General features: G+C 42.8%; 1 protein-coding gene across 2 annotated transcripts in view; it reads right to left on the bottom strand.

Annotated features, from left to right (window-relative positions):
• Positions 1–2,586, bottom strand: part of Hspa4l (heat shock protein family A (Hsp70) member 4 like) — a 45,920-nt gene extending 43,334 nt beyond the window's left edge. The window contains exon 1 of one of the 2 annotated variants that reach the window (XM_038347302.1): positions 2,266–2,586. In XM_038347302.1, coding sequence (XP_038203230.1) covers positions 2,266–2,372 — 107 coding nt within the window. In that variant the 5' untranslated portion in view covers positions 2,373–2,586. The remainder of the gene's footprint in view (positions 1–2,265) is intronic. The other variant, XM_038347301.1, reaches the window with a different exon arrangement.
• Positions 2,587–17,052: the final 14,466 nt, after the last annotated feature.

A 17,052-nucleotide genomic window follows, 5' to 3' on the forward strand; every position in this document is an offset into this window, starting at 1 on the left:
TGACACTTTTCCCTGACAGTCCCATACAAACAGCACACCTGATCCTCCCAACCTAAACATCTCCTAGCATCTAAAAACCCATTTCTTCCATAGTATATATTACCATCCAATACAAGTTATTCTCCAGCTATTATCTCCAGATCAAATGTGAAATCTGTGAGGGAACGAGGCATTGTCCTCATTGTGCTATTCAATGTGGCAGCCAATGCTCACATGTGGGAGATAAAATTTAAAATAATAAAAGTCTGTGCCTCAAAACTAGTCACATTTCAGGTTATTACACTCGCATGTAGTTAGTAGATATAAAAACTATACAGAAACTGATCAGTGATTGTAGCTACATAGTATTAAATTATTAGGCTGAATATTTTAGGATATAGTCTTAATTAAAATTCACCCAGTCAAAACACAAACATAAATTCACAATTTTAAGGTTCTTTAAATTGTGAAAATCTGGCTAGAAAACTTGCAAATTACCATCTGCAACATACCTTTATAAATGAAATTCTACCAGATCTCAGTGATGATCATTAAGTTTTATAATGATCATAGACTAAAAAGACTACCAACAGCATGTGAAACATCATAAATTCATACCACCTATTTGTATTATGTAATGTCAGATTCCTTACCCATAGATCAACATAATGACTGGAGAATCATTTTATTTTGTTTTGTATTAATACTTGGCTGTTTTTAGAACAGTCTTAGGTTTGGCTATTTTCTAATTTGTACCCTCAAACTTTATAGCCTCCTAAACAAACTTAATTTAAAAAACAAAGCAGCAAATCTAGTCACTGGATTTTTTTAGAAGCAAAATAACCATACTAGCTTATCATTCAGTAAATGTGAATTCTCAAAAACAAAACAAATCCAAAACCCAACTCCAATCCACAAAGTAAAAAGAAACAAAAAGGTAGTTATTGTAACATTATTTGCAAAAATAAAATATAAACACATGAAGGTAGAACGTGGGATGAACTAATGATTATACAAACACTAAAACTGATGGTACAGAAATACTTTACAGAGAAGTTAGTGAACAGAACAACAATCTATTTTCCCCTTTCTATCTTAAAAACAAATAGAAACCATCTGGAAGTTTTATTTCTGGATAGAATTATAATTTTTAATTTTACCTTTTCATGTACCTATATTTCTAAGCTTAAGAATAACGTTTTACTCATAATAGACATAATGAATAAATCCTGAGTAAATTATTGGTCCTGGGATTATGACGGTTACCTTACTTATATCCACATTTGATTATATAAACATCTAGAATTTCAACAGAGAGGTGACGGTCAACCTAGAAAAAAAGGAGGCCTAAAGCATTCCAGGCTGCATCTGGAAAGTAATCATATAGTCTTTTACATTCATGTTTGCATACTGACATATTCTTAACTCCTAGATCGTAGTAACTTCAGCATTTAAAGATGGTTTAACACTGATCGTGGCTAACATTAGTTTGTTTTAAAATTAAGTCTGGATCATTACCTCTCCGTAAAAGTACATGAACAGAATTTGCCTCATAAAATTACAGGCCACAGGAGCCCACAAGGAGAGTTTTTCACAAGCAAGTGTTAGTTGTGTTCGTTGCCAATAAACTTCCCACGTTTCCAGGACATAACACTAAGAAGTCTTTCATCAAGTTCACAATGGCAGAACTCCCCAGTCCTGTTTATACAGGACAGTCGCCTCTGACTCACCACCCATTCACTCCGCAGAAACACACTTTAGGTCGTAGCCTCTGACCTCAGCAATCTTGACTAATGGACAGGATTATTAACATGCTGGGCCCAGATTCCCACTGCCCGGGCTCTCCTGGTGAACGCACCGTTAACCTAACCCCTTCGGAAACCGGTCAGATGGTCTCAAATTCTCAAGGACAACACCTCATCTCCCCTAGAAACAGACGGACTGATGAAGAATGCGTCTAGGGTTAGGATAACTGCCATTCGTTTTCTGAGCGTGCAGAGCGAGGGGTCACTTTTCTGGGAAAGCTGTCGCTCAGGGAGCTGGGGGGAGGGCGGAGAGGGGGAGGACACGCAGAGCTGTCCCCTGGCTAGCACGGGATGGATCATCCCAGGCCGGGGCGCGCAGGCCAGCGGGGTCCTTCCTTCGTGCCCGGGACGCCGCGGGGCTCTAGCGGGTCAAGGGCGCCTGCGGCCGGCGGGGGCGAGCGAGGCGGCCCGCGGTCCCCCGGCTGCCGACGCCGCACCTGTCCCGGACCCCACCCGAGCCCAGGGGGCGGGCGGCACTTACGGCGTGCACCTGTCGCTGTACTCGTTGGCGATGGTCTCGATGCCGCCGCTCCTCGCCACCGCGACGTAGCAGTTGAGGAAGCCGAGGTCAATGCCCACCACCGACATCCCGCCTCCGGGTCGGGCTGCGGGGACCGCGTCCCGCTGCGGGCCGCTACCGCGGGCGCTGCGACTCCTGAGAGAAGCAAAGGAGAGGCCCCGCTCTCCGTCAGTCAGAGAATCTAGGGCAGGGGCGTCGGAACTGCGGAGGTGGAGCCGCCCGCCTGCGCCGCGCCGCGCCTGCCCCGCCGCCTCCGCCCGGGCCCGCCGCCTCCTCCTCGCCACTGCGGTTCGCCGCCCCCAACCGGCAGTTACTGCGCTCTGCGCCTGCGCGCTCGGCCCCGGGAGGCGCGAGCCACCGGTCGGCTGCGGCTCGGCGGCCTCGCCCTCGGCCGCTCCCGTCAGCGCTCGGCAACGGCTCGCTGCGCAGCGCCGGGTTCGAGAAAGAGCTGGGAAAGGGGGAGGCCGAGGAGGAGCCGCGGCGAGGGGCGGGGCGGGCGGTCGCGCGACGCCAGGCGAGGCCAAGCGGTCTCCGGGCAACCGAGGGGGAGGACGCCGCTCTCCGGAGCGCCGCTCTCAGCACGGCCGCCCGCCTCGCCTCGGCGTCGCAATCCTCAGCACCGTCCGCCGCATCCTCCCGCGGTCCCCGAGAGCCTCGGCCTGCTCACTCACCCTCCGGCCTTGTCGCCCCGAGGGGCCCATGTGCGGCTCGCCCCGAGGCGCCTTCTGCAGCCTCTCTGTGAGGTGGAGCCCATTGTGCGGTGCCCGGGCCACGCCCGCCTCCCAGCCACCCCGCTGCGCCCGGCCCCGGCCTCTGACATTGAATGCTACCGCCACGAAAACCTTCTTCTAGGCGTTGACCTGCTGCCCAGTGAGCTGCAGAAAAGAGGCTGCCGTGGGCCGCGTGCTGCCTGTGCGCCTGGACAAGTTTTGAACTTACGAAGGCTGCTCCTTTCCGTGCACATTCCAGCGCGAACTCCGTTCTTTCTCCTCTAGCTCCTTCTTGGTGCCCTCTTCCTTAGGGTCCAGTTCTTCATGCCTCTGCTGACCCTTCTTCTCCAGTTCCTCGTGTAAGCCCTGTGGCATCTCCTCCAAGTTTTCGTGTGCCTCCTGTGCTACTCCGGAAGCAGGCACGGAGTTTTTATCCGCATGTTGAGGACTCTCAGAGTCCGTTTTTGTGCCTTTTCTTAAGTTACTCAGACGTTTCACTATTAGCACCGCGGTCACGGCAACAGCAGCAAGTGTGGCAATAGCTTTTGCTGTTGTTGCTACAATGAATGAGAAGTACATTTCAGGAAGGACACCAAGTCAACTGGAAGGTCACTATCGCCTCAACTGCAGTGTCTTTAAAGAACCTTTCTTGTCCAGAGTTTGCAGGAGGCATGCTCCATCCCACTCAACACTTCCCTAGGAGACCTCGCGACTTGGCTTCCCAGCCAACTGTGCGCGCACAGAGCAGGGATTGGGTGCTTCCGGCCCTTCAGAACTCTGAGTCTCAGTGGCTTCTACTACTTCATTGCCTCACTATCATCCTCAGGGATGATGCTCTATCACTTGCTAGAGTTGTTCCTGGATAACCTTGAAACTCTCCTAGGATCACAAATTCCATTTTGTATCTATGATGCCTTTGGAACCTCAGGTGTTAAGTTTTTTTTCTTTAAAACAACAACAAAAAAACCCTTAAAATATTAAAAAGAAATCTTTTTGATGCCAGAAACAAAGAGTTCCCACTCTTTATAGCTAACAGGAGGAAATGAGTACTTAGAAGTTAAAACAGGAAAAGTTTTAAAAGTTTTAGTTTTTAGGAAAAGTTTTACATGGATTTAGGTTGTAATCCCAGGCATATATAATTCTTGCTGCCTCTAAGACCTTTGGCAATTACTTTCCAAATCGTGGACTCCGTGTCTCTTGAAATGACATTACTCACTGGGCTGTTTTTAAGACTAATGTAAACATAATATCCGTGTCAGGCACTAAGAGTTCAACGTAATTATGCTTACTTCCAGTCGGACTATAAGGATAATGGCAATTTATATTGATCGTGTACCCAGGAGACTTGCTGCACTCTGTTGGAGGTTCTAGTGGTTTTGGTTTCTTGGTCTTTCTTAGTGTCAAACCATACAACCTAGGAAATAACTTCCTTCATTTTGTCCTTTATTATTGTTTTCTCTTAATGATGTTTAAGTTTGCCAATAAAATGTAGAATATAAGGAATAATAGTGAGCATACATGTCTCTAACAGAAAATATTATTGTTTATAAGAAATTCAAAAATTAACATTCCTAGTTTGCTACGAGTCTTTCTTCTCTTGGGTGCAGAAATTTAGCAAATGCTGGTTTCATCAATGAATAAAATAGTTCCCCTATTCCTAATATGTTCCTCAGTGAAAAGTATTAACAGACTCTTTAACATCCTCCTATTCCTGAGCCAAATCAGCAATCCAAAGGTGATTTGGATTGTTTTCAGATATGCCACATTTGACTTGATTATGTAGACCATTTCCATCTAAATTCACAATTGAAGCTGACAGTTTTGCTTCCTTTACTCTTCTTAATCAAGATAAGACCACCTTTCTTAGTTTTTTTTTTTAATTTATGTTATAAGACACAATGACCAAGGCAACTTACAGAAGAGTTTATTTGGGACGTCCATTTCAGAACATCAGTGCCCATGATTGTCATGGTGGGGAGCATGACGGGAGGCAGGCAGGCAGGCAGGCACTGAAGCAGCAGCTGACAGCATACATCTTGAGCCACAAGAGGAAGACACAGAACGCTAACTGGAAATGGGGTGGGCATTTGAAACTTCAGAGCCACCTCTAGTGACACATCTCCTCCAACAGGTCCCTCGTCCTTCTCCAACAGTCCCAACAACTGGAAACCACGCATCAGTGCAGGAGCCTGCGGGGCTGCTCTCGCTCACACCCCACAGTAGCTTTGGAGAATTAGAAGAGGATTCCTCTTTTCCGCTGACAAAGACTTATGACCACCAGTCAGCACATTATCTTAGTGACTACTTTATTCTTGGTTTTTACTATTTTGAGTCAACAGTCATATTTTTATTGAAAATTACTATTTTATCTATCTACACTTTTGAATTGGCACACATTGATTTATTCAGGTCAAATCTCTTTAGCGTTTTTATCTTTTTCCATTCTTAATTTTGCCTATGTCATTTTCTTGGTTCATATCACTATTATTAAAAGAATCAGCTTTTGGTTTTCTGGCGTTCATGTTTATGTCTTCATTTTGTTGTTGTTGTAGCTGCTCTTTACTGTTTCTTTTTGTTCTTGCCAATTGGGGATTGAACCCAAGATCTCACGCATGCTCAGAAGCATTCTGCAACTGAACTATTGCCTCAGCCTAGTCTATTTTCCCCTTTTCTAATCCCTACAGCTAAATATCTGCTTCACTAATGTGCTGGCTGGTCTCATGCCAATTCGAGACAGCTAGAGTCATTTGGAAAGAGGGAATCTCAATTAAGAAAATGCTCCCACCAGTCTGGACTGTGGTACATTTTTCAGTGATTGAAGTGAGACCACCCAGCCCATTGTGCATGGTGACACCCCTGGGCAGGTGATCCTGGGGTGTAAAAGAAAGTAGAATGAGCAAGCCTTGAAGAGCATGACAATAAGCAGCACCCCTCCATGGTTTCTTCATCAGCTCCCGCCTCCAGGGTCCAGCCTTGAGTTCCTTTCATAATGGACTGAGATGTGTGACTTCTTTTCCTAACAGACTGAAATGTGGAAGTGTAAGCAAAATAAACACTTTCCATTCCAAATTGCTTTTGGTCATGGTGTTTTATCATAGCAATAGAAACCCTAAGACAATGTTCAATGTTTTATAGTTCATATATATGAAGCCTTAAGAAGATTCCTTCTAGATATTATTTTAGCTATAATCCTACCCATATTTCCAAAAGTTGAGACAGAAGAGTGAGAAATGAAGATTAAAAATACTTTATTGCTAGTCACATTAATGTCTGATATATTTGTGGATTGGTGATTATTGAACCCCAGATATAAGGAAATTTAACTACCTAGGCATAGTGTAATTGACATCATATTCAAGCCTCCTTAGATTAAAACTTAGATTAGAAGGAAGAGAGTGGAATGTATGTAGACTCACAAGTGAAGTAAAAAGGGGGACAAAGTATCCCCAAATTCACAAAAGTTAGCATTTTCCTTTCAAAGCCAGTAAGCACTCAGCCAGGTTTATGATTTGTTCTCTCACCACTTCTTGCATACCATTCCTCGGTTCAGGTTAGCAAATCTTTCAGCAAAGGTCTCTGAATGATGAAACATTTAAAAAAATATTCTCTTGAATCAATGAGAGTCATAATTTAGCTGGATATAACGTTAAGGGAGTACTGGTGATTTTTAACCCGGGACCCCATGCATGCTGAGCACATATTTTACCACTAAGTTACATTCCCAGCCCCTAAAATTAATTGACAGTGTTTTCCCCTCTTTGGAGATCCATTATTAATGAATCTAAATATTAATCCCTTTAAAGTTTCAGTTGGTCTGTTTTTCCTATTTTGGTATTTAATTATGAGTCTGTGGATTTTACTTATTCAGTGTATGCTTTGTTAACCTCTAATGCTTTTCCAGTTTTAATTTTTTCTTTGAAATAATGATGGGAGCACTGGAATAACAACAGCTCAGAAGTCAAGAGTGATTGCTGCTCTTCCAGAGGACCCAGGATGTGTTCCCAGCACCCACGTCAGTTTGCTCATAACCAGCTGTAATTCTAGTTCCAGTGTGCACGCACTGTGCTGCCCATTGACTCATGCAGGCACACACAAATACACAAAATAATATAATAAAAGAATGGGTTTTATCACAACATTTTCATACACAGGTATGGTTGTACATGGTGCCATTTCACCCTTCAAGGTGGTTGAGAATCTTGAGAAGTATAAACCACTGTTCCTTTTGCTGTTGCCCCTCACTCCTTCCTATTTCTTTTGGATTTAATGGAATCCATGGAGTTTCTTCATTCGAGCCTCAGCGATTCTTAGAGCATCTTTTGACACCTGATTTTAATTTCAGTTTACCACCTCCACCTTTACAGACTTGCTTGTATCTTAATACTGCCTCCTTTTTATTAAAAAACAACCGATTTAATAATTTTAAATATAAATATTTAGTCTATTAGAGTATCCTATTACATTTTAAGGCTGAGGTGCAAATTCGTTTTGTTGCATTTACCAACTCTGCCACATAATGATTTTGTTCCCCTTTGTTATAACCATAAACTTCTCTTACTGGAGCCTGTTTTATCTGTAGGCTTTTTTTCTCAACCAAAGTTGTATTTCTTTGTGACAAACAGAACAAATGTAGATTCCTATAAACAACAGGGACCGCAATAGGCACATTCAAATTTGCTAAGACACTAGAGAAGTTTTCGTCCAAAAACAATGGCTAGGTGTCTAGTTAGAAACTACACAGTAACCAAGCAAACCAGTTCCTTCTTAGTGGTTGTGAAACAGGAAGGAAAGAGGCAAGAGATGTTCAGTGCATTATTTTTTAATTGTTTTTATTGAGTGATACATTTTTCTCCACTCACCTCCCTTCCTCCCCTCTCCTCTTTTGCCCTCTCCCATGACCACCACGCTCCCAGTTTAGATCTTTAGATCTCAGGAGATCTTGTCTTCTTCTCCTTCCTATGTAGATCCATGTAGATAGATCTCTTTTAGGGTCCTCTTTGTTGTCTAGGTTATCCGGGTTGTGGAATGTAGGTTGGTTTTTTTTCTTTGCTTTATGTCTAGAAGCCACGTATGAGTGAATACAAAATATATTTTGTCTTTCTGGGTCTGGGTTAACTCACTCAGGATGTTTTTTTCTAGTTCCATCTGTTTGCCTGCAAATTTCAAGATGTCATTTTTTTTTACCGCTGTGTAGTACTCCATTGTGTAAATATACTTCATTTTCTTTAGCCATTCTTTGGTCGAGGGGCATTTAGGTTGTTTCTAGGTTCTGGCTATTCCAACTAATACTTCTATGAACATAGTTGAGCATATGTCCTTGTGGTATGATTGAGCATCCTTTGGGTATATACCCAACAACAGTATTGCTGGGTCTTGAGGTAGATTGTTTCCTAATTTTTTGAGAAATCGCTATAATGATTTCCAAAGTGGCTGTACCAGCTTGCACTCCCACCAGTCATGAAGGAGTGTTCCCTTTACCACACCTCCTCTCCAGCATAAGCAGTCATCAATGTTTTTGATCTTGACCATTCTGATAGGTGTAAGATGGAATCTCAGAGTTGTGATTTGCATTTCTCTGATGGCTAAGGATGTTGAGCATTTTCTTAAGTGTCTTTCAGCCATTTGAGATTTGTCTGTTGAGAATTCTCTGTTTAGGTGTCTACCCATTTCTTTTTTTTTTTATTGGAAGAACTCAAGAAACTTGACATCAAAAGAAGCAATGCAACATTTAAAGATAATACCTGACTACAGCTGGCTAGTGATGTTACCCTAGCTGTCTCATTAGATATGCTTAAAACTCACATGATTTATTTCAGATGTAAAATGCTAGGTGAATATTTCTCACAAATTCTCTAAGTTCATTCTTATTGAAAAAAAAAACTCCCCATCATTTTATTATTAATGAATGAGTTCAGAAACCATTTTTGAATGTTAACCCTATAGTGTAAGGATTTCTGCATCCAGAGAACATTAAGAAGTGCTAATTTTGGCACCAAAACTTAGCTATGCATCATTGTCGATTAGACGCCACATCATTCCAAGTAGTATTTTTCCACGTGAATAGAAAAACAGAACAAATCATAACTCTAATAAAAGCTCCATTCAAAAATCCAGTGTGGCTTTCGTTTTCTTCAATCAAGGCTTTCATTTAGACTTTTGTTAATGATAAATAAAAACAGGACTTACAAAGTAAAATACATCACTGTTCTTTACTGTGTGCACTAAATGTCCTATTGTCAACAGGTCAAACATTTCAAACCAGGGTTTCGAATACCAAAGATGATTACTATGCCACTCTTCAGTAACGTCACTCAAACAAGCATCGCCAATGCAGTGGCAAAAGAGGGGAAAACAACAAAACAAAACAAAAAACCCCCAAAAGCCGAAGGCAAATGTATTGCATTGTAAGGACTTAAAAGACACACCCCAATTTCTGTCCTTCTCATTGGCACTGACTTCAATAACCCAGGTCCTGCCATGTCTCACTTCAACAAGAAGCCTATTGAGAACACACACACACACACACACACACACACACACACACACACACACACACACTGACAAGATGAAACACTTCCTGGCTTATCAGTTTTCTTCTAATAGAAACAGGAGTAGCCATTGTCTTCCATTTAAATAACTATTCTGTTTTGAGTGTTTAAGGAATTGAAAGGGGCCCTTAGGATGGCCTATAGCAATATCTTTAAACTTTAACCCTTCTTGCTTCATCACACTGATTTGATATTTGTCATAAGAAGACATTTAATGTGCAAACTGGAAAAACAGATGTGGAGGGAAGGGGCTTCTTTTTTCTTACATTTATCATTTTTAAATTTTTTATTTAAGTTTTTTCATTTTATACAGTAATTACAGTTCTCCTTACCTCCCCTCCTCTCACTCTCCCCACCTTTCCCCAACCTAACCCCCTCAGAGAGGTAAGGCCTCCTATGGAGAGTCAACAAAGTCTGGCATATCAAGTTGAGGCAGGACCTAGCCCCTTCCCACTGCATTGTGGCTGAGCAAGGTATCTCTCCATAGGGAATGGGCTCCAAAAAAGCCTGTTCATGCACTGGGGATAAATCTTGGTGTCACTGCCAGTGGCCCCAGTGGCCCCAAGACTACCCAAGAACAGAACTGTCACCTACATTCAGAGGGCCAAGCCTATGAAGGTTCCCCAGCTATCAGTCTAGAGTCGCTGAGCTCCCTAGCTCAGTGAGTCACTAGTTCTTGTCAACTGACTCTGTGGTTTTCCTCATCATGATCTTGACCCCTTTGCTCATATAATCGGAGGGACTTCTTGAAATGATGTGCCCAGTCAATTCAATTTTTTATAGTATCTTTCCATCAAAATGAAACTGATCTTAACAAAGCACAAATTAGTTCATAACTTTTCAATTGAGTAGGAAGAAAGCACGTTTACCCACATGTACCTTGTGAAAGCCCTGTGTAGATGTTAGCAGTAGCTACACCCACCCCTTATACCTGTACCTCTACAGTGGCACCACTGGTGGTTGAGGGTCCTTGAGTTTCTAATAACAAGGAACATCTGTACAGTGCTCCACTCGCTTGGCTCAAGGTTACAGAATTCCACTCTATTAACCAGGCTTTGCACTCCTCGTTCGGTTCCTCAGACTGTCTCCATCACCCAGACACTGCACTACACCCAAAGGATTATATTTGTAAACAGTTTGCCATCAGCAAACAAGCATTATCTCCAAGTATTATCTCCAACCTAAGTCATAGGAGCTCTGGAAATTCCCTGTCTATGAAATATATTAACAAGTGTGCCTAGCTATCACAATCAAATTTTTTCAACAACTGGGAGTGGGGTGGCTGTTCTGGGTGTTGGCGACAGCTGGAATTAACTAAAACTCAAGGAGCTGGGTACGCATGTGAGAGTTAAACCATCGGCAGTGGGAAGAACAACCATTAATCCAGACCTTTGGAGATGGTGCGGTCTGGGCCACACATGGAAGGAAGTCCTTTGTGCTTTGTCTGCTTGCCCCCTCTCTGGTGGGCAAATCCATTCCTTCACTGGAATTAGAGCCTGGCTCTTTGGGATTCTGGAACTAAAGAACAGCTGAGACATCCAGCCTTATGGACTGACAACTACTGGACTGTTGGACTTTCTGTTGGTATACAGCCATTATTGGAGCAGCAGGACCACAGCCTTTAAGCCACTTGTAAATCGTATATATCCGTTCTGTTCCTCTAGAGAATCCTAACATAGGAAGTCTCACAAACACGGTTAGCAAATTTTCTCTGGAACATAGCAGGCAACATCCATTCTGGGTAGCCATTACCATCAACTGGGTTTGTCCAGTCCTTGTTCAGCTCTCTATTGCTGCACACCATCTCTCAGCCCATGAGTGTAGGAGGAACCCGACAGACTGAGCCTGCATCTATGGCAGTACTGCCCCATGCTAGCATGGCCACTGCCATGGAGTAAATTGGCTGCCTTTCCACAGGGCATTCCATTTGGTAATAAAAGACTCAGATCCTTCATCTTTAGACACCAAGCATTATATGGGGATGATTTTTCTTTAAAATCATGCTGGGAAATACACTGAGGGAAACTTAACCCACAGAAGAAAGGGTTGAAACAAAGCGATTTTCTAAGGTGTGAGGACAGGCGGCTGAAGGGAAGGTTTCCAACTACAATCCCAGTCCTCTCAGGCCCCAAACTATATAGTCAAGTTCTTACACGCTAAGATTTATATTTTGAGTCTGGGCACTCAACCTGTGATTCTCCTGCTGCACCTTCATGTGCTATGATTTTATGTGTGCCCCACCATGCTTGGCTTAGATAGAAATGCCATCTGAAGTGTTATGTTGTAATCTGATTCCCCTGTGAAGAGAAAAATCATCTCTAGAGCTTGGATGGGTCATCCCAAGGGAAAGCACCTCCAGGTGATGGAGGGAGGCGGGACTCAGGTGGGAGGACGGATGTGAGAAGGCACCTTCAGGGGTGGGCAGAACTGCTTGCTTACTTGCAGCACAGCTCTGCTGATGCAGGAGATGGAGAAGCTGCATCCAGCCGCTCTGAGTGACTCATCTCCAGGCATGTGCAGGAGACAACAGCCTGCCCCTGTGCAGTATTTATATTCCAAACCATGAAAGCATGGCAGACAGGTTTTCTGTTCTTGTTGGACAACGGTTTCGGAACTTAGCGCAGTTTTTTGTGTTTAATTTGGAGTTTCTGCACCATACAGTGTGAACGTGTGTGCTCTAGATGGTGGGCGCCACACGCGTGCATCCTTATCCTCCACTTTTTCTTTCTTAGTCAATGCAGTTCAGGCTATCCTTGAGCTTGTGGCAATTCTGTCTCCGCCTAAACACTGGGATCCCAGGTGCACTCCCAGTGTGCATGAGCATACCTCAGCACTCGTCAGCTTTACTGGATAGCGCTGGAGCTGGAAGGCACGAGGAGCTTCAATTTCCAGTTCCCAGGTCAGCCAGAGCTGAAATTCCTATTTTCATGTGGGTGTCAAAACTACCCTGGTGTTGGCACTAGTGTTTCTGAAACCTACAAGTGGCTGCAACCGTCACTTATTTCCCAGTCTTACATATCTTCCTCCTTTCTTTTACTAAGACATTACCCTCAAGCCCCTTTGAATATAATTTATGTGTGTTTATGGGAGATGGACAACCATGCCAACAAAACTTGACATATTGGTGCTTCCTGGCATATACAACTGAGAGTTGCATGACCCAGAATCTCTTTTTCAACTGGAGTAACGCTTTGATTTGCTATCTTGTCTCTACTTTCATTGTCCTCCCCTGTCCCCGCCCATTACGGAGCCTACCTGTTCTCCTAAAGCACAGATTTGATTTTGGTAGTTTTTAAATACCAAATTTTTAAATAACGGTTGTCCACTGCCTGAACATTCAGCTCTGTACATCGGAGTCCTTCATTGCTTGATTCACGTGGGAGCTGGATGTGTCCTATCCAAGCTGTACTGAGTCGTGCCCGTGTGAGGTGACGAGGCCATGCGGGCTCCTGTCTCATTAATGGAGTCAAGAGCCCTATAAATGAAGTGTCACATGGTTTAGAGGCTGCTCCTGCCTGCTCTGTAGGACACAGCAGCACAGTTGCTGTCTTGAGTGTCAGGCGGCAGAAGTGCGGAGAACAAGCTCTTTATAAATTATTTGGTGTATTTTGTCCTCGCAGAACAAAGTGAACTGATCTATTCTCACTCTCCTGACACGTTTTCTACACCAGCTGTTTATTTTCCACTCTCCGGGCCACTTGGCATTATCCAAATGTGAGTTGACCGTTTCAAGTTACTGGGCCATTATCTCTATTGAGCACTGTACCGACTTCCCATGTTTCAAGCCAACATGGTGTAAGACTCAGTTTAAAGTCATGAGGCCTCCCTTTGCTGTCTGCTAGCTGATTCTGTTTCTTTCCTTTGATTGCAGTTGGTACCTTAATCTTTTCCAGTCTACCCACCATTACCACCTCTACCCATGTTAAGAACTCCACATTCTGACTGTGAGGTTACGAGTATGGAATATATCGGTTTTTATATGCTTCATACCAGTGAAGTCTTAAGTATATGAGTAGTTTTGAAATAAATAGGAAATCTACCCTGTAATAAATGCTCTAAAAAGGATTTGCATAGAAGTTTAGAAAGCTTTCATATTCAAAAGACCAAAAATGAGGCAAGTGATGGTTGCACACGCCTTTAATACCAGGAGGCAGAGGCTGACAGATTTCTGAGTTCCAGGACTGCCAGGGCTACAAAGAGAAACAGTCTAGAAACCAATAAATAAATTAAAAATGAACAAACAAAAAATACCAAAAGACCAGAAATGGAGTGCTACTTTTGTAGACAGAAACCCTTTCAAAAAGCCGGGTGGTGGTGGCGCACGTCTTTAATCCCAGCACTCAGGAGGCAGAGGCAGGTGGATCTCTGTGAGTTCGAGGCCAGCCTGGTCTACAAGAGCTAGTTCCAGGACAGGCTCTAAAAAAGCTGCAGAGAAACCCTGTCTTGAAAAACAACAACAACAAAAAAAAAAGGAAAAAAAAGAAACCCTTTCAAAAAACCTAATAAATAAGAAGCCTACTAATTTATCTTCTTAAGAATCAGGCCCCCACTGGTCCACCCAGCTCCACCCCCACAGGTCAAGGGTCCCACTATGACCCTAGCACTCTACTGCACTTCCTGATCTGTCCAACTCCTGCCACACACACAGAAAAAGAGAAACAGAATGGAAATACAAGACAGCTTGTCTCTTCCAAAAATTACTAATCCCCTAATAATGAACGTCAATGAGAACAGCCTTACAGAATTACCAAAAAATTAAAAAGAATGATTATTCTGTTGTAAATAAGAAAAACAAAATTGTGAAATTTGCAGGTAAATGGATGGAGCTAGAAGTAATCGTTCAGACTGCGGTAACCTAGATTCAGAATGACAATGATGTCTTCTATGTGGATGCTAGATTTGAATCTTCTAATATGTGTATCTGAATTCGAGTACCCATAAAAGGCAGAAAAACTAGTAAGGGGCAATGGCAGGGTGGATTTCAAGGAAAGGGAGACAGAGAACACACGGTTATGAATGGGGAAAAGGGAATATGGAACAGGAAGGGTTAAATGGGGTGGGGGATGAGAGGGCAGAGCAGAGAAGTAATTATGGTAAGGGATAGCTAACACTAAAGGACTTTGAAAATGCCGTATGGAAGCTTACTACTGTTGAAGCTTCCTAAAAAATTACACAGACACACATAGACATGCAGACATACAGACTTTAAATGGAGTTACTCTGTAATGAGGATCAATGCCTCCCTCAGACACCACAGGCTACCAAATAAAAACCCCAGTGCTAGGTATGGATTACCTCTTTTCAACCTGTTTGTCAGTGGGGTCCCAGAGATCCCCTAAACCTTACAGGCTATTGTACTGTTCTTGGTTACCCTACAGAAGTTGAGGGTAAGACCCTATTGCTAATGATAACACATCCTTGAATCACAAGATATGGAGAAATCAAACTAGCATCAATTTAGAATCTTAATCCGTATTGGCTAGCCTGCATGCTATCCAGGAAGAAATGTAATCAACATGTGCCATGCTGCGAATTCTGCAAGCTACAACTAGCCCAACAAGATATGGCCATTGGTGCCCAGCGGGGAGGATGCTGTAGGAGCAACCGCTTCCTCATTAGATTTAGGCAGCATCACAGGTCAGAACCTCTTGCCTGATACCTTCACCTGGGCTAAAGCCTGTGGTTAGCGAGGTCATAGGTCCTGGCCAGAGAACCTGTTACTATTTAGCTAAGTAAAAGTAATGATAAACTGCCACTCAGTTCTTATCTAGACCCATCTGAGTGTCTCTCAATCCTCTTTAGAGAAGCTTCTTTTTATAATAGAGAGCAATTATTACAGGGAACGACAACTGGTCAATGTGTAGAGACTGTAGCTCCCAGCTCTAAATGAAGCATTCATATGGCACCCTAGCAGCTCAGGGATCACGGAGGAGACTATGGGCTAGATGTGTGCAGTGGAATGAGATCTGCCAGGCGAACTCACAGTGACCATGATGACACGCACAAGACCCACACAAGATCAGGTCAGCCAGAATCCCAGCAAGGACGGGGGAGGAGCTATTGGTAACTGGTGGCTGCTGGGGGGAGGACTGGTTTCTTCCCAGGTGCAGCCACCCATGCTCCAGTAGTTTCTCCTACACCCGTGCTCACTAACTGGACTTGGGGCTTAAAACACCGATACTAGAGGTTGGCTGGTAAGGAATACTGCTGAAGAGGGCAGGGGAGAAACTGGAGGGGAGTGCATTTGATCAAAATATATTTTATCCATGTATGAAATTCTCAGACAGTTCAAAAGAAATTATGTCTCCCACAGTAAACTATTTTATTGAACTGAAATTATAATATCCACATACTAAACAGGTTCAATAATACTTTAAGAAATTGCATTTTGCTAAGTCCCACTGAAACACACATGAAAAGAAGCTATATATCTTATTTTAAAATCACTGTTTATTTCGGTCAGCATGTTGACTCAAATATTTCATGGAAAAAATGCTGCTCTAATTTCTAAGTGTTTTAGAAAAAAATTAAAGAAACTTATTAAACAAGACTAAGAAAATCAGCACTGGTAATTAAGTATCCATTTAAGTATGCTTTTGCTGTGCTTTGCCAATACTAGTCTTCATAACAAGTTATTTACTTAATAAGTCTATGCTACTTTGATCATGTAACTGATCTCTGATAACAGTTTAGTGACAGAGTTCAGCTCAGTCTAGGATGCTAATCATCTAACTTTTCTTTCCTGACTACAAAATTCTAGGGTTAAGACTGTAGTCTAGCCAGGCGGTGGTGGCACACGCCTTTAATCCCAGCACTCGGGAGGCAGGTGGATCTCTGAGTACGAGGCCAGCCTGGTCTACAAGAGCTAGTTCCAGAACAGGCTCTAGAAACTACAGGGAAACCCTGTCTCGAAAAACCAAAAAAAAAAAAAAAAAAAAAAAAAAAGACTGTAGTCTAGTGACTGAGTGGCTAGCTCATTCTTTACCTGTGTCATTCAGGACTTTAAAGATTTCTCTGCTGTAAGCATGACTCTTTTAAGTAGTAACAGCTTCGCTTATATTTATATGGGACATGATTCCAAATGGTTGTTTTATTAATTTTTTTGATCTGAAATGATTTTTTGTTTCTGACTTCTATGTTACAATGATAACTTCAAGAAACCATGCTAAGAGTTCTTAAGAGATTTTTCCTTTGAACACCACCTATATATCTTAAATTACTGTCAATGAAATACTGAAATATCAGGAAAATTTTCTACTCCATTATACCAATCGTAGTCTCACAAGATTTCTTCATAGCTTATCTCCACTGGCTTAACACTCTTTTACCAATCAAATCTTTAAAATCTTGAGTATTGTACTTTTTAAATTTTGCATCACTGAAAAAATGAGAACCTCCTACAAAACCTTGGAAAGAGCACTTACCACATCTCCTTAGAGAACTATTTGTTCTGAGACAGGGTCTCTCTGCAAATCCATGAATCTCTATGG

Source organism: Arvicola amphibius, chromosome 11, assembly GCF_903992535.2.
Source record: "Arvicola amphibius chromosome 11, mArvAmp1.2, whole genome shotgun sequence".
Lineage (NCBI taxonomy): Eukaryota > Metazoa > Chordata > Mammalia > Rodentia > Cricetidae > Arvicola > Arvicola amphibius.